This window comes from Hypanus sabinus, chromosome X2 (assembly GCF_030144855.1).
Source record: "Hypanus sabinus isolate sHypSab1 chromosome X2, sHypSab1.hap1, whole genome shotgun sequence".
NCBI classification, from domain to species: Eukaryota; Metazoa; Chordata; class Chondrichthyes; order Myliobatiformes; family Dasyatidae; genus Hypanus; species Hypanus sabinus.
The window spans coordinates 6,342,880-6,360,807 of NC_082739.1; the positions used below are offsets into that span (position 1 = coordinate 6,342,880).

At 36.6% G+C, this 17,928-nt stretch overlaps 1 protein-coding gene across 1 annotated transcript in view; it reads right to left on the reverse strand.

Moving 5' to 3' along the window:
• The window catches only part of ttc12 (tetratricopeptide repeat domain 12), a 49,729-nt gene extending 32,070 nt beyond the window's left edge, over window positions 1-17,659 (reverse strand). The window contains exons 1-6 of the mRNA XM_059956846.1: window positions 17,585-17,659; window positions 12,473-12,672; window positions 4,777-4,807; window positions 4,195-4,272; window positions 3,648-3,769; window positions 1,145-1,204 (exon numbers count right to left, since the gene is read on the reverse strand). Coding sequence (XP_059812829.1) covers window positions 1,145-1,204; window positions 3,648-3,769; window positions 4,195-4,272; window positions 4,777-4,807; window positions 12,473-12,672; window positions 17,585-17,642 — 549 coding nt within the window. The 5' untranslated portion in view covers window positions 17,643-17,659. The remainder of the gene's footprint in view (window positions 1-1,144; window positions 1,205-3,647; window positions 3,770-4,194; window positions 4,273-4,776; window positions 4,808-12,472; window positions 12,673-17,584) is intronic.
• Window positions 17,660-17,928: the final 269 nt, after the last annotated feature.

Genomic DNA, 17,928 nt, shown 5'->3' on the forward strand with positions numbered 1-17,928 from the left:
ACCTGATGAAAGCTTAAAAAATTGAGAGGCCTGGATGTGGTAAGCATCACAATCTTTCTCCCAGGGTAGGAAAGTACTAGAGGACATATATTTAAAGTGAGAGGAGGGGAGAGTTTCAAGATCTGCGAGACATGCTTTTTTACAGAGTGCGAGTGGTAGTAGTGAAGGCAGATACAACAACATTGTAGATAAAAAGCTGTTAGATATCCATGAATATGTAGAGATGCAAGGATATAGAACAAGTACAAGCATAAGAGATTTAGTTTAATTCAGGGTCATGTTCAGCACAGACATTGTAAACTGAAGAGTACATTCCTATGGGCATTCTATGCTCATGCTTACAGCATGCTATGTTTCATTTGTAATTGAGACATAAGAGCCTGCAGATGAAAAACACAAGCTGATGGAGGCACTTAGTAGACTGAGCAATATCTTCAGTCCTCCCTTTCCTGTAACTCCCTCCAGCCCATCACCCATTTGCTCCCCTTTCCCCACTTAGATTCATCCACCTACCATCAACACATTTCACCCACCGGATTCCCTCACCCATCTGGTTTCTAGCAGCTCTTCCTTTCTCCTCTAACAGCTTCCATTATCACTTTCTTTACATTACATATAAGCATTGTTAGCTTGTGTTCCAGCTCATCAACCCCCCCTCCCACCTGATTACATTTGCCTGTTGTTCTCCTTGTCTGCTTCCACCTATCACCCAGCTGTCTGTCTCCCAATTCCACATTTCCCCACTCTCCCATCTGGATCCCTCTACCTATTAGCATTCAACCCTCTTGGTACCAGAGGTCCTTATCTCATCCCTTACCCTCTCTTCTATATACCAGCTATCTTCCCTCTCCACTCTGTCCTCATTCAGGATCTTAACTTGAAATGTTGACATTCCTACTAATTAACACACTGAATTCCTCCAACAGTTTTTTTTTTTTGCTTTAGATGTAAGAATCAGCAATTTCTTGGATTTCTAATTGTTACCTTTCATACTCAAAGGACTTAAAAGGGAAAAGATCCTGGATTTAGACCTAATATATTAAGGGAAAAAAGATATGGAAGAGGCTGAAATTGATACAGCTGACCAATACTTTGACAGAAGAAATGCAGTCATGTTCATGCCCTTATATGTAATTATCCTCACCTTTAAGGCCCATTTACAATCAGTGATTGCCTCTTCATATTTTCCTAGTTTATTGTAAGCCTGAAAATAGAAAACACAATGCTGGTAGCCATAAATGTACCACAGAAAATCAGAAATTAGGCAAATCAACAGTAGTAAAGCTAGACAGACGTTTTCATTCAAATAAATAAAGCTCTGAAATACATCACCAGGAAAGCCAATAAAACAGATAATGAAACAAATTAAATAGTGCTTTTTTGATAGAGAAGTAAGATAAACAAAGCAAAGACATAGTGGGTTCTATTTTCCATTTGAAAACATTCTTACTTTCCAGATAATCTGTATTCTGTACCACCACTCGCCTCAGGCTATTTTAGAAGAAAATCATTACATACTAATGACAATGGATAATATATTCTTCCACAATTTCCAGTAAACAGTGATGCTGTAGAGAAAACAATCCTCAAACCATTAACCTTTGTAATTCATGCTACAACCTTTTATCTTTACAAAAGCTGAATTTTTTAATGTTTTGCCTGAATTAGTTTATTGAGCCTGAGTTTTGTTAGACATTTTAACATTTTCTATTTTTTTTGCATCCAGTTTCTCTACTCTGTCTGCAAAATATGCTTTGACCCTAAATTCCAGCTGCATAAGGGAGTATTTGGAACACTGGGAATTATTGGCAAGTAAGCCTAATATTTGTGTTAAGTTAATAGAGGGGATTATGATGGTTAAGATATCCATACATTTGGAAAGACTGGGGTTGATTGCAGATAATTGCTATGGCTTTGTGCATGGGAAATCATATCTCACAAATCTGTTTGTTTTTTTGAAGTAAACAAGAAGGTCAATGAGAGTAGGGTGGCAGACATAAGTCTTTTTGGATTTCAGTAAGATCTCTGATAAGGTTCCACATGACAGGTTGCGTAGGATCCAGGGAGAGTTAGCTAAATAAATGATAGAAAGCTGAAGGTGAACATGTAAGGTTGTTTCTCAGATTGAGGCCCATGACTACTGGTGCATCCTCAGGACTTGGTGCCAGACCCATTGCTATTTGTCATCTGTAACAATGATTCTGATGAGAATGTATAAGGCACGGGGAGTAATTTTGTAGATGACACTAAAAGAGGTGATGTCATTGACAGTAATCATGTTTTTTAGGATTTATAGAAGGATCTTGATCAACTGGGTAAGTGATCTAAAGAATGGCGAATGGAGCTGAATTTGGCTAAGTGTGAGGTTTTGCAATTTGGGAAGATAAGTGAAGGTAGAACTTTCAAGAAGATATGTAGATTAAAGGGACCATGAAGTGCAGGTACAAGGTTCCTTAAAATGGCATTACAAGTTGAAAAGGCGGCAATTGAGGAAGACTTTTGCCACATTGGCCTTCATCAGTCAGGGCATTTGTATAGAAGTAGGGAACTTACATAGCAGTTGTACAAAATACTGGTGAGGCCACATTTGAAATATTGCATTCAGTTTTGAGCACTCTGCTATAGGAAAGATGTCATTATGCTGAAAAGAGTAGAAAGATTTATGAGGATGTTCCCAGGACTTGAGGGACTGAGTTGTGAAGGAAGTTTGAGCAGGTTGGTACATTTTTCACTGGAGAGTAGGAGAATAAAGGGTGAGTTTATATAGTTGTATAAAATCATGTGGTGCATAGGCAGAGCCAATGCACACTGCCTTTTTCCACAAGGCTGGAGAATCAAGAACTAATGAGCATGAATTTAAGGTGCAAGGGGAATGATTTAAATCAGAACCCAACGGTCAACTTTTTCACCCAGAGAGTAGTCAGTATATGACTGCCAGAGGATATGGTTGAAGGAGGAATATTGACATTTAAAAGTTACTCCAATAAATACATGGATAGGAAACATTTAGAGGAATATGAGCTAAATATAGGCAAATGGGAATCTTGATTAGCATGGACTAAATAGACTGTAGAGCTAACTTCCATGTTGTATGACTCTGACTCTAAGGGAGCATTTCTATTATGGTTGACAGCTACCACAATATGTACACATTAGTCTGTTTGGTTCAGTCAGTTGCCAAGGCCAGAACTAGGAATTTTAACTGTTAAATTACTGCAATGTCTGCAGAAATTCCAATACTAGAATATACAGTACTGCACAATATAAATTCTATCCATAAATTATTCTTTGATGTTAATGCCCATCTATTTCTTTCGACAATTTTGATCTATCTTAAAGATCCTTGAAATTATTTCGTGAACATATCCTGGCCAACTGAAACTTCCAGTAAGATGGTGGCAGATGCAACTCAGAGGCCCAAAGGAGCTTTCTTCTTTGTAAAATTTGTTTTTTTACGATCCAAAGACAATTCTACTCCAAGAATTTTGGACTCTACAGGGCTACTCCATCAGTGAGCTGTTCATTGATCAGAGCAGCTGGACTGGTGTCGGCGGCAGACTCAGCCGAGCTGTCGAAGGGGCCAGCCGGCATGTTGGAGGAGCTGGCCGAGATATCGGGGAAGGAGATAGTTAAGTGGTTATGCATACCTGTGCTCGATTGGTGTACAGGGCTTGAAAATCTCGAATTTTTTCCAGGCCTTCTGTGTAGCATTGTACAGCAGTAACGTAGTCCTCATTTTTGAATGCTGCATTCCCCTTCTCTTTTAATGCTGCAGAAGATTACAGTGAGAATAGAAATATAAAAAAAGATGAATGTGAAAACAGAGAGAAAAATACATCTATGCTATGACTTATCTTCTGGAATCCATTCTGTTATACTTGCATGACTGCCCTCAGCTCCAATGAAATAATTATTCCATTGAGACAAATCCTTTATTCAATCCTTTATTAGCAATTACCAAACATACAATCTTGAAGCATACCCAAGTGTAATCTATACAATATTTAGCATTGTTGAGCGTAATCTCAACAGTCAGCAAAAGATACAACCTGCTCTGGTCCCAAGCCATAAACTGCCATGAAATAAGCAAGAATACGTAACTTATTCCCTTCATTTTTCCAATGCTAGTTACCATAATAAACGCACAACACAGAATAAATGGCTCCTACAAGGGTTTATGGATAAATTGCTTACCATTGGCTAGCATTTGACTTTCCTTTCTTCTTTTTGCTCTCTCCTCTGCGTCCCTCTCAAGAACTGATAAGAAATTCTCTGAAATGCCACAAAAAGATATTAATCAATGAAAAAAAAAGTTAAGCTTCTTTTTACAGGGTTACATCAAGATTTTATGACAAACTGAAGTATTAATATTAATGACTGAGCATTTTCTATTTGGGCACAGTGCCAACTACACTGGGATCAATAAATCCCCAATTGCCTAACTCAGAAAACAGTATCTGCTGTGGTATAGCTGGCCCATAGTTGTGAACAATAGTTTCCTCAATGCTGATTTACCACATTTTCAATATGCAAGGCATATGGTGCCAACATAGAAACAGTATAATGCATGCTACATTACTGCAATTGCAAATTACAACCAAAATTTTGACCAAAATCACATTATACATAACAAACAAACAGTGCTATACAATCTAGATTCTAGGGTTAGTTCCTTATAGAGTACAGACCACTCTACTTATTTGCATATAATAAAAGGCCACCTTGGAGCTACACAAAAACTTGTCAGAAATTATATTTAACAAAAATACATCTTACCTTGGCTCATTCTTGCATTCCCTTGCACTCCCTATGAGAAACAGATTTTGAAGTTAGCTGTCATGAACAGACAAGGATCAGTAGAAAAATTAAGAGATGCCAGATAACTGAAACATAGCTACTATTTAGATAAACTAGACTGTAGCCGGTCACTCATTTGCTTCAATTCAACCATAATGGACCAAAGATATTGCTGAAATCAGCATCCAGGAATGCATAACGACGCTTGGTTTAAAATAATATCTTGCTTAGTTTTAATAGAACATTGAAAATGTTCCCAGGTATTACCACTGTCCTCATGGCGATTTTTAGATTTAATATGAATACAGACTTTCTGTTATGTAATACTTGTCCAGTTTACCTTTCCCTAAAGCAACCTGAAACCTCAAACTATTTCATATATTCCCTTATTAGACAGTCTCTCAAAGTCAAATATGACCTGTTTTTTCATAGGCCAGGAGGCTGTGTGAAAATTCTTTGAATGTGGGATGGCTATTGCATGGTAGCTTCCACAATATGGGTAGTTTGAGGTCTTTGTCCAACAATATACATGTCCAAGATGACTCAAAAACAGGTGAAAACATGGACTAAGGCTTTATAATGCATTGATCAGACTGCATTTAAGAGTACTGTGAGCAGGTTTGGCCACCTTGTCTAAGAAAAGATATGCTGGCATTGGAGAGGGTCCAAAGGAGGTTCACGAGAAAAATTCCGGGAACGAAAAGGTTTACATAAGAGGAGTGTTTGACGGCTTTGAGCCTGTACTTGCTGGACTTTAGAAGAATAAAGGGAAGGGGGATCTCACTGATACCTATCAAATGGGGTGGAGTTTCAAGATGGCGACGTAAACATCTGCCTTTAGGCGCTCTTCATTTTTTCAACTATAATCACCCCTTAATTAAATCTTTTCGAATTTAATCACATGGGTTGATACTTTTGATTAACTTTTTCTTCCTAAAATAATATTTGATCTAATCTCGACAAACTTAAAATGGCTACAAGCAAGAAATTGTCTAAGGAACCTGTATCCATCGACGCAATCTCTACTCTTTTGGACGCTAAACTGGATATTAAACTTTCGAGTCTGGAAGGCAGATTGGATGGTAGATTGGGAAGCAGACTGACAAGTTTGGAAAATAAGCTTACCAGGAAAATATCCGAACTTGAAGAAGCTGATAGATCGCTTGAAATTAAACTTCAATCGCAGGCATCGGACATTCAGGGGCATGAAGATAAGATCGCGACTCTTGAAAAATCCATTTGTGCAAAAGTACGTACAATTGAAGCGTTGGAGAAGAAGGTAGAGTCGAATGCTAAAACTATGGATCAGTATAAGTTTAAAATTACTGATCTCGAAAATCGATCTCGTAGACAGAATTTGCGTATCATCGGGTTTCCCGAAAAAGTTGAGTCCGGTGATTTAACTGAATTTTTCTCTAATTTACTATGGGAAACTTTCAGTGCTGAAGGTTTGCAAGCTAAACCTGTTATCGATCGTGTTCACAGAGTTGCGAAATTTTCGGCTCTGTCTGATAAACCACGAGCGGTGATTGTTCGCCTTCATTATCCTCGGGAGAAAGAGCTTTTAATTCGATTAGCTCGTAAAAAAGGCATGATTTCTTATAACACCAATTCATTTCGAATTGTTGAAGATTATTCTTATGATGTAATGAAATCAAGAATCGCTTTTAAACCAGTGATGGCAGAGATTTATTCGATTGGCCTTAAACAAGCTTTAATGTATCCAGCGAAGCTCAGAATTACGTTAAACGACAACAGTCAGCAATTTTTCAAAACACCGGAAGAAGCGAAGAAATTTGTTGAAGAATATAGATCTTCTAGTGCAACTTGAACTATGTGTCATGTTGAAGATTCCTCGGAGAGAGGGTGCCATCTCATTTTAAGTAACCTACGAAGTTGGGTTATAACTTTCTATCCCGTTCTACGGGTCTGGCTCTTATTTTTCACTATTATCACTGTTTTATGGATGCTTTCTTAACTTTTATAATATTTTTTTTATTTTATTCTTTTTTCTGTTTCAGATATATACATCTATATCTTGTAATAATGATTTATTTTTTTCAAGATGTCATTTCTTCTTCCCATAAGACTCTGCTTTTTATAAACATTTATTTGTTTGCCTGTACTTAGAAATGGGACGAATGTTTTGAATTTTTTTTAGTTTTTTTTTATATATATTGTAGTGTTTATTGAATCTTTTTTGATCCTATTTTGGTATTTTTTTTTATTATTAAACTTTTTTAATAGATTGTTGAATCTACATTTATATTTTGTAAGATGGCTTTTTCAAAATGTCGTTTCTTCTTCCCATAAGTCTTTGCTTTTGAAACGTCATCTTTCTTGCATTTATATATGAAATTTTTTTAAAGGTATATTACACTCTTAAATTTTGATGTTTATTTTTTTTTGTTAAAGATTGTTTGTTTTATTATATTAGTTTTCTCATTCTGATTGACATATATTTTCTTTTTGCAACCCTATATTTAAATATGGGTGTTACATAGTTTTTTTTAAAAAAACTTTTTATGGAGCTGCCATCTTGAAATGGGGGTAAGGTTAGTGTTCGATTATGCGCCTGCCGCTTGGCTTTTCTTCGAAGGGTGGGGGGAGGGGGTGGGGATCTTTTTTCACGCTTTTGCGTTTTTTTCTGCTTTTAGTTTATGGGCCAACTTTAAATTATTAATATTGTTGAGGTGTCATGTTCTCCGGTTGCTCCTGAATCTATTTTTCTTTTTCCTAAATTATGGGTTATGTGTCTTTTTAACCTATTATGATATACACAACTAATATTGGCATGATGGATAAATCTATTAATTTTATCTCTTGGAATACTAATGGTTTAAATCATCCAATTAAATGTAAAAAAATATTTAAGGTATTCCATAGATTGAATGCTAATATTATTTTTGCACAGGAAACCCATATTAGGAGGGAGGATAATCAACGTTTTTTTAGGTTCTGGCAGGGTCAACAATTTCATTCGAATTGTACCGCTAAAATTAGGGGTGTGTCTATTTTTATAGACCCCTCAATTTTGTTTATACATCACGAAATTATTTCTGATCCACAGGGCAGATTTTTGTTGATAACTGGTTCACTTTTCAATCGGAAAGTGGTTCTAGTTAATATTTATGCCCCAAATTTTGACTGCCCTGAATTTTTTAAATGTTTATTTACTTCCCTTCCTAATCTGAATGAATATATGTTGATAATGGGTGGAGATTTTAATTGTTGTTTGAATCCTTTGATGGATAGATCTAAACCTATTCGAACTCTTCTGAATAGATCAGCCTTACTTATTAATTCTTTTATGGTTGATTCGGGAATTACAGAAATATGGCGGTTTTTGAACCCTAAAGATAAAGAATTTTCATTTTTTTCACATGTATATCATAGTTATTCTAGAATTGATTACTTTCTTATTGATCATCGGTTATTAACGGATGTTATTGATTGTAAATATGATTCTATTACTATTTCGGATCATGCACCTTTGAAGTTATCTATTAAGATTCCGGACTTTTCCAATAATGTTAGGTCTTGGAGACTTAATGCTACTCTGCTTCAAGACCCAGAATTTGTCACATATATAAAACAGCAAATTGATTTGTTTTTCTCAACAAACTATACTGAAGAAATTGACAGAGGAATACTTTGGGACTCTTTTAAGGCTTTTATCCGTGGACAAATTATTTCGTATTCCGCTGGTAAAAGGAAACAAAGATATTTAGATATTGCTTTATTAGTGGATAAAATTAAGGAAATTGATAAGATTTATTCCGTGACTCCTACCATAGAACTTTATAAGAAGAGAGTTGAGCTTCAAATGGAACATAGTTTATTATTATCTTCTTCAATTGAAAATCAATTAATTAGGACTAGAGCTCAATTCTATATTCACAGTGATCAAACTGGTAAACTGTTAGCTAATCAATTAAAAGCTATTTCGACCAGGCGACAAATTATTAAAATTCGTAAACAAGATGGTAATTTAACCACTGATCATAAAGAAATCAATAATACTTTTCAAGATTTTTATAAATCTTTATATCAATCAGAATTTGATGGTGATCTGTCCATGATGGATAATTTTTTTAACAATTTGAATATTCCTAAACTGATTGGTGAAGATCGTAGATTGTTTGATGCTCCTATCGCTATGGCCGAAATAGGTGAGGCTGTCTCATCAATGAATTCAGGGAAAGCTCCTGGCCCTGATGGTTATATTGTAGAATTTTTCAAAACTTTTTCTTCTTTGCTTTCCCCTTGGTTATGTGAAATCTTTAACGATGCATTTGCTAAGAAGAGATTACCTCAGTCTTTTTATGAAGCTACTATCTCTCTAATTCTTAAAAAAGATAAAGATCCTACTTTATGTACATCTTATCGCCCTATATCATTATTAAATGTAGATTCTAAGATTCTTACAAAAATTTTAGCCACTAGATTAGAAAAGGTATTACCACAGATTATTTCAGAAGATCAAACTGGTTTCATTAAGAATCGGTATTCTTTTTTTAATGTTAGAAAATTGATTAATATAATTCATACTTCATCACCCACAGTCCCAGAATGTGTTATCTCATTAGATGCTGAAAAAGCCTTTGATAGAGTTGAATGGACATATTTATTTAATGCATTGAGAAATTTTAATTTTAGTCCTAATTTTATATCATGGATTAAACTAATATACTATAAACCTGTTGCTTCTGTTCTTACAAATAATTATAGATCCTCCTTTTTTCAATTATCTCGTGGTACGAGACAAGGTTGTCCTTTAAGTCCTTTATTATTTAATATTGCGTTAGAACCTTTAGCCATTGCTATTCGTGAATCTCCTAATATTTTTGGTATTACTCGTAATGAGAAATTATATAAATTATCACTCTATGCTGATGATTTGCTGTTATATATTTCTGATCTTGATAGATCTATTCCCACTATTTTATCCTTGTTGGCTCAATTTGGTAGTTTTTCTGGTTATAAATTAAACTTAGATAAGAGTGAATTATTCCCTTTAAATGCGCAAACTTTATTGAATGACAGGATTCCATTTAAAGTTGTTACTGATAATTTTACCTATTTAGGTATAAAAATTACCAAGAAATATAAAGATTTATTTAGATTGAATTTTTTACCTATGCTTCTTCAAATACAACATCTTACTACAAGATGGTCTCCCTTATTCTTATCATTAGTTGGTCGGATTAATGCTATTAAAATGATGATTTTACCGAAATTTTTATATTTATTTCAAGCCTTACCAATTTTTATTCCTAAATCCTTTTTTGACAACATTGATTCAAAAATTTCCTCATTTGTGTGGCAAAACAAAAACCCCAGGTTAAGTAAAAGGCAATTACAAAAATCTAAAAAAGATGGTGGTTTAGCTTTGCCTAACTTTAGATTTTATTATTGGGCGAATAATATTCGTAACCTAACGTATTGGAAATTAGATTTGGACTCATTATTGTGTCCGCAGTGGGTAAATTTGGAATGCAATGAAGTAAAGGGATATTCTTTATTCTCTGTTCTTGGTTCTTCTCTTCCTGCTGATTTAGTTAAATTTAATAAACAGATATCTAATCCTGTTATTAAACACACATTACGAATTTGGTTTCAATTTCGGAAATTTTTTACTTTGAAAAACTTTGTGCTTGATAGCCCTATTTTATTTAATTTTTTCTTTAAACCTTCCTTGACAGATCAAGCCTTTAGCATATGGAAAAGGAAAGGTATAAAATGTTTTCGTGAGCTTTTTTTTGAAGGTACTTTGATGTCTTTTGACCAACTTTCCAATAAATTTAAATTACCTAAATCTAATTTCTTCAGATATTTACAAATCAGAAATTTTTTACATAAAGTTTTACCATCTTTTCCCAACTCAACTTCAACAGATTTCTCAGATTTGATTTTTACCTTAAATCCTTGTCAGAAGGGATTAGTTGCTTTTATTTACAACATGATTATGAAGATACAACCAGAGATGTCTGATAGAATTAAACAACAATGGGAAAAAGAACTTCGATACAATATACCAACAGATAAATGGGAAAAAATTTTACAAATGGTTAATTCTTCTTCTATATGTGCTAAACATGCTTTAATACAATTTAAAATTGTACATAGAGCTTATATGTCTAAAGATAAACTTGCTCGATTTTATTCTCATATTAACCCTCAATGTGATAGATGTCATTCAGAAGTGGCTTCACTGACCCATATGTTTTGGTCATGTCCTACTTTACATAACTATTGGAAGGACATATTCGTTACCATTTCCTCAATTTGGAACATCGATTTACAACCTAACTTTATTACTGCAATCTTTGGTATACCAAATGAGGATGGTAATCAGTTTTCTCCTTCAATCAGACGAATGATTGCTTTTGTAACATTAATGGCCAGAAGGTCTATATTACAAAATTGGAAAGAAGTAAACCCTCCTACCACGTCTCAGTGGCTTTTTCAAACTATTTCTTATCTGAGTTTGGAAAAAATTAGGAGCACTATTTTTGACTCGTCAATTAAATTTGAAGAAACTTGGGGACCGTTCATCGGACATTTTCATATGAATTAATTTGGCCTTTCCCAGACCTTCTCTTTGTTTATTCTTGTTCAGGTATGGAGTTCCGGAGTTCTTTGACACTATCATATACTTATAAACTGTTATTATTGCCCATGTTAGTTTTAGTTTAGTGTTTGTTTCATATATATATTTTCTTTCACACATTTCTAATTTTTTTTTCTTTTTCTTTTGATGATTAGTTTTGTTTTTTTTCATATATAATTATATAGACTTGATTGATTAATGTACTTTTTTGTTGTTGATGTTTAATAGGATATCATTATCCTATTATTAATGTAATCTTAAGTCTATTGTATTCATAACCTATTCATTATTATGTTATGTTTTTTTTATATTTATATGAAACTCAATAAAAAGATTGAAAAAGAAAGAAAGAAAAAAGATACCTATCAAATAATGAAAGGCCAAGATTACCTATATTGGCGGAGTCTAGGACCAGAGGGCACAAACTTAGAGTAGAAGAGTATCCATTTAAAACAGACATGAGGGGAAATGCATTGAACCAGAGGATGGTGAATCTGTGGAATTAATTGCGACAGATGGATGTGAAGTCAAAGTGATTGGGTATATCTAAATCACAAGGTTGATAGGTTCCTGATCAGTCAGGGTGCTAAAGGTTATGGGGAAAAGAGGGGAGAATGGGGTTGAGAGGGATAGTAAATCAACCATGATGGAATGGTGGAGCAGATTCAATGGGCCTAATGACCTATATCTGCACCTATGTCTTCTTGACTTAATACACATACAGTATATATTCAACTTACATAACGTCCTACATAATGAATTCTTCACAAGTGTCCCTTACTTTAAAACAAAGAGCTACAAAATTCAAAAATAACAAAACACAATACATGCTGTTCAGCATCCATAAAGATAACAATTTGTGACATCTTATGCCCTAAACTTCACAAAATGTACTGTATTTTTACACTGATACTGATCTCATATCTATAATGTTTAAAGTGAGGCAAGCAGTAATATAATCCAATAGTCGAATATCAGGGACTTATACTCTTTGAATCACTGTGCCACAAGAGAACAAGCATTTAGCAACATTTCAAATGACAAAACTAACTGAAGACTCACATATTTTCCTGGCAGATTAGAATATCTGGGTGGTGCACTGGAGGAAGGATTTTTGTTAATCAGTGTCCGGTTAGTCGTTACTCTGCACCCATCCATGATCTCAGATTCTTCAGACTGTTTCATCAACTTCTCGTCTGCTTTCTGAAAAGCCTCGTCTCTTATTGCAGGATCATCAGACCTAATTCCTTCAACTAGATCCGCTAAATGTAAAGGAGCAAATAGAGAAACTGAGTAATAAAGCAACTTTGTTGTACCATGTAGTGACAGCGAAGAAGGCTCTCAAAGCTTGAAGCGGGATCTATATCAACTGGAAAAATGGAAGATGGAATTTGATGCAGACAAGTGTGAGGTGTTGTACTTTGGGTGGACAAACAGTATAGGACGTACACATGAATGGCATAATGGCAAACAACAGAAGCTGTAATCAGCAAAATGGAACTGAACATCAGCTCACAGCTTTCTCTCCACAAGGTCCCCGCACGCTGCCGCTGCCTCTGCCTCCCAGAATCCCCTCAGAGACTGCAGAGCGCTGAAACAGCCAAACAATCTCCAACAGGCAAAATAGGTTAATACTCTGTTCTCTGGAGCGTAGGAGAAAGGGAAAATTTGATAGAGGTAGAGAATATCTTAAGGGGCATAAATAGGTTAAGACCCTAAGACATAGGAGTAGAGTTAAGCCATTTGGCCCATCGAGTCATGGCTGATCTTTTTTTTTCCTCCTCAGCTCCACTCCCCAGCCTTCTCCCCATAACCTTTGTTGCCATGCCCAATCAAGAACCTATCAAGTTTTGCCTTAAATACACCCAATGACCTGGCATCCACAGCTGCCTGTGGTAACAAATTCCACAAATTTACTACCCTCTGACTAAAGAAATTTCTCCACATCTCTGTTTTAAATGGATACCCCTCTATCCTGAGGCTGTGCCCTCTTGTCCTAGACTCCCCCACCATGGGAAACATCCTTTCTACATCTACCCTATTTAAACCTTTCAACATTCGAAAGGTTTCAATGAGATCCCCCCTCATCCTTCTGAACTCCAGTGAGTACAGACCCAGAGCCATCAAACATTCCTCATATGAAAACCCTTTCATTCCTGGAATCATCCTTGTGAACCTCCTCTGAACCCTCTCCAATGCCAGCACATCTCTTCTAAGATGAGGAGCCCAAAACTGTTCACAATACTCAAGGCAAGACCTCACCAGTGCCTTATAAAGCCTCAGCATCACATCCCTGCTCTTGTATTCTAGACCTCTTGAAATGAATGTTAACTTTGCATTTGCCTTCCTCACCACTGACTCTATCTGAAAGTTAACCTGCAGGACATTCTGCACAAGTACTCCCAAGTCCCTTTGCATCTCAGATTTTTGGATTTTCCCCCCATTTTGAAAATTTATTTCTTCTACCAAAGTGCATGATCATGCATTTTCCAACATTGTATTTAATTTGCCACACCTAATCCAGTATAGCTGATCTCCTAGTAGCCTCAACAACAAACTGATCTGAAAAGCAATCTCATAGTCATTCAACAAACTCACTCTATTGAGATCCATTACCAACCTGATTTTCCCAATTGACCTGCATGTTGAAATTTCCCATGACTACCATAACATTGCCCTTTTGACATGCTTTTTCTATTTCCCGTTGTAATCTGTGGTCCACATCCCAGCTGTTGTTGGGAGGCCTGTAACTGCCATTAGGGTCCTTTTACCCGTGCAGTTTCTTAACTCAACCCGCAAGGATTCAACATCTTCCAATCCTATGTCACATCTTTCTACTGCAAACAGTAAATTGATGCCATTCTCTACTAGCCAACCCACACCACCCCCTCTGCCTACCTTCCTATCCCTCTGATATAACGTATAATCTTGGACATTCAGCTCCCAACAACAACCATCCTTCAGCCACGATTCAGTGTTGACCACATCATACCCGACAGTCTGTAATAATGCAACTCCGTGCATTGGGATGTAACACTTTGAGTAAGGTGTTTGCTACCCTTTTTGATTCTGCATCCCGAATGCACTGATCCTCACCCTGCTGGCTGCATTTTTGCCCCATCACCTGCCTGTCCTTCCTGACAGTCTGACTGGATGCTATCTTTGCTTTTTTACCATCCGTCCTATCCTGAGTCCCATCATTCCGGTTCCCACCTCGCTGCCAAATTAGTTTAAACTCTCCCCAATAGCTCTAACAAACCTGCCCATGAGATTATTGGTCCCCCTCGGGTTCAGATGCAACCCATCACTTTTGAACAGGTCACACCTCCCCCTGAAGAGATTCCAATTATACAAGAGCCTGAAGCCCTGCCCCCTGGACCAGCTTCTCAGCCACGTGTAAATCTGCCAAATCATCCTGTTTCAGCCCTCACTGGCGCATGGCACAGGTAGCAATACAGAAATTACTACCCAGGAGGTCCTGCTTCTCAGCTTTCTACCTAGCTCGTTAAATTCTCCTTTCAGGACCTCTTTGCTTTTCCTTCCTATGTCATTGGTGCCAACATGTACCAGGACATCTGCCTGCTCTCCCTCCCTGTGAAAGGTTAATGGTGAAAGGTGAAATATTTAAGGGAAACCTGAGGGGGAGCTTCTTCACTCAGAGGGTGGTGAGAGTGTGGAACAGCTGCCAGTGGTTTGATTGCAACATTTAAGAGAAATTTGATACATGGATGGGAGGGTAGGGAGAGCTACAGTTCAGATGCAGGTCAATGGGACAAGGCAGAATAACAGTTCAGCACAGCAGGTGGGCTGAAGGGCTTCTTTCTGTGCTACAATGTTCTATGCCTTTATGGCTCTAAAAGGGAGCAAGATGACACACTTCTTATGGAATTAAATTGGAAATAACATTTTTTACATTAAAAATGTTCATTATTTCCAAGTCCTAGTAAAGAAAGGGGTTTGCATAGCAAATTATAAATCTTGATATCAATATGTGCATGATAAATATAAATCTCACAGAATTATACTGTATTTGCACAATATATAAATCCTATATACTGTAAGTAGATATTTTAAACTCTACAAAATTAGCTATATGCATTCCTCCTGAGGAAAAGTATAAAATAAGACATGCAAAACCCAACATAAAGGTAGAGTATACACGAAGGCATCCAATCCCCAATATAATCACCATCAAAGTAGGTACACAACCTCTAAATAAACTGGATAAAATTAGGTATGGAGCCCCTTTATAAAAAGAATAAAATTATTTGCCCTAACATCAATTTGCTCCCCTATATAAACTCATTAGAATTAGGTGTACGTTCCCCCATAAGCTCTATAAAATCAAATGTATGCTGTCTATATAAACTCCTCAGAATAAAGTGTGTGCCTCCCTTTATATATTCCATAGAACTAAGTGTGCACTTCCCTTTATAAACTCTTATCAAAATCAATTTTATTATCATATGCACAAGTACATGGATACATATGTGTAATGAAAAACTTACTTTCAAGAGCATCACAGGCACTGAGCATCATATAAGCAGGATTCACAAGGAAAAACATAAACACAAGCATAATTTTACAAGAATGAACACAATTAGAACAAAAAAGTCAGTGGAAGTGATCAAACTAGTCATTGTGTTGCTAAACTCTGGTGATTTGAGTGTTGTTAGTTGGTTCAAGTGTTATTCTTGAACCCGGCGGATGTGGGACTTCAGGCTTCTCTACTTTCTGCCCACTGTTGTCATGAGTCCTGCCGTAGAGCATTGTCTGCTAGATTTCTCGAACACCTGGATTTATTCATCGTTGTCTTAACTAGAGTCATTAAGCCCTTGTGCTTTCTGTTTAATCTTGTCAAGTTAACTCTGACTGTCACAGAGTTTCTATGATTTCTATCACTTTCCATCACTTTCTGTGATTATTTAATGCGGACTCCTGATTAGCATGGATTGTGGGGTCCTTGTGTTGAGAATGATTTGTTTCATGGTGATGCTAGGTCATGTGACTGATGTTCTGTTGGAATTCCTAGATAAAATAACTTATTGTTTCCATCTCTACATGGGAGTCTACTGTTCCTCCGCACCTGGGCTCAGTCATTGCTAGCTCTCACCATGACAAATGTCAGTTGCAAGAAGCAGGTACAGCCCAGATGGTGGGGATCTAGGACAGTGCATGTTACCTTCTTAACTCTGCCCCCCCCCCCCTTTAACCTCTTAAGAAGGTAGATGTTGTTACACTTTCATAGCCATTGCATGGTGGACTGGGCCCAGGACAGATCATCTGATATCTTACTCTGCAGTTCACTGATGTTGAGGGAGGACAACATTGTGACACCAATCAAACAGGTGTCCCAGTTGGCTGGTATCGCAACAGAGTATCTAACTCATCACCACCTGTAATTCATCTAATAACAGTTGCATCATTGGTAGATTTGTATCTGGCAGTGGAGCGTGCACTTTGTCACATAGTCATGCATGATTATAATGTAGAGCCGAGGGCTAAGCATACAACCAGGGTGCACCTGTATTGATGGTCAGCAAGGAGATCTGCATATTAATCCTGAATGGTTGATGTCTACCGATAAGTCAGGTTGTCAATTGCAGAGGGAAGTAAAGAGGCCCAGGTCTCGAAGACTGGTGATGAATTTGAATGGCGAGCGCTTCCCAATACAAATTCCATTGCATTAGGCATGATATATATATACAGATAATACAGATAATTAGGTAAACACTTCCCTATATAAACCATAGGATTAAGTGTGACCTTAAAATTCTTTAAATTAATATAAATTCCTTAAAATTAAGTTAAAATTAACCTTTTCTAAACTCCATAAAATCAGGTGAGTTCTGCCGAATATAAACGCTTTAGAATTAAATGTGTGCTTCTTGTTTTGTTTAAACTTCTTAAAATTAGAGCTGCACCCTCTTATAAAAGCTCCATAATTAGATATACGTTCCCCAATATAAACCACAGAATTTATTCTGTGATTCCTGGTCTAAATTTAGAATCAATGTACGCTTCCCTATCTAAACTCTATTGAATTAGGTGTACCCACCCTTTACAAACGGGGGGGAAAATCGATGTTTCAGGTTATGTCAGCCGCTTATGCGGCATTATAACTGGGAACGTGTAACCTGTGCCTATAGTTAACCACTCGGAGATCTCACTTACTGATTTCATCCACTTTCTGCAAAAACTGCTCCAACTCCGGGTCCACTTTCCCAGCCATGCTTCCCAACGCTTCTAACGAACTCCTTCTGCTAGTCAGCCAATAGTCCGTGTCGTTGTTGCGCACCGCGGAGTTCTTCCAGCGCCTATTGGGCATGCAGTCACTAAGCAACGGGCACGCTATTACTCCTGGTTACCCCCAAGTGCTGGGCCGCTGCCTGCTCTCCCCAAGTCCCAATGAACCAGATATTTCCATATATATTTAAATAGTTAAGTTAAAATAAGTAGTGCAATTTTTTTTTAATGAGGTAGTGTCCAAGGGTTCAAAGTCCATTCAGAAATCGGAT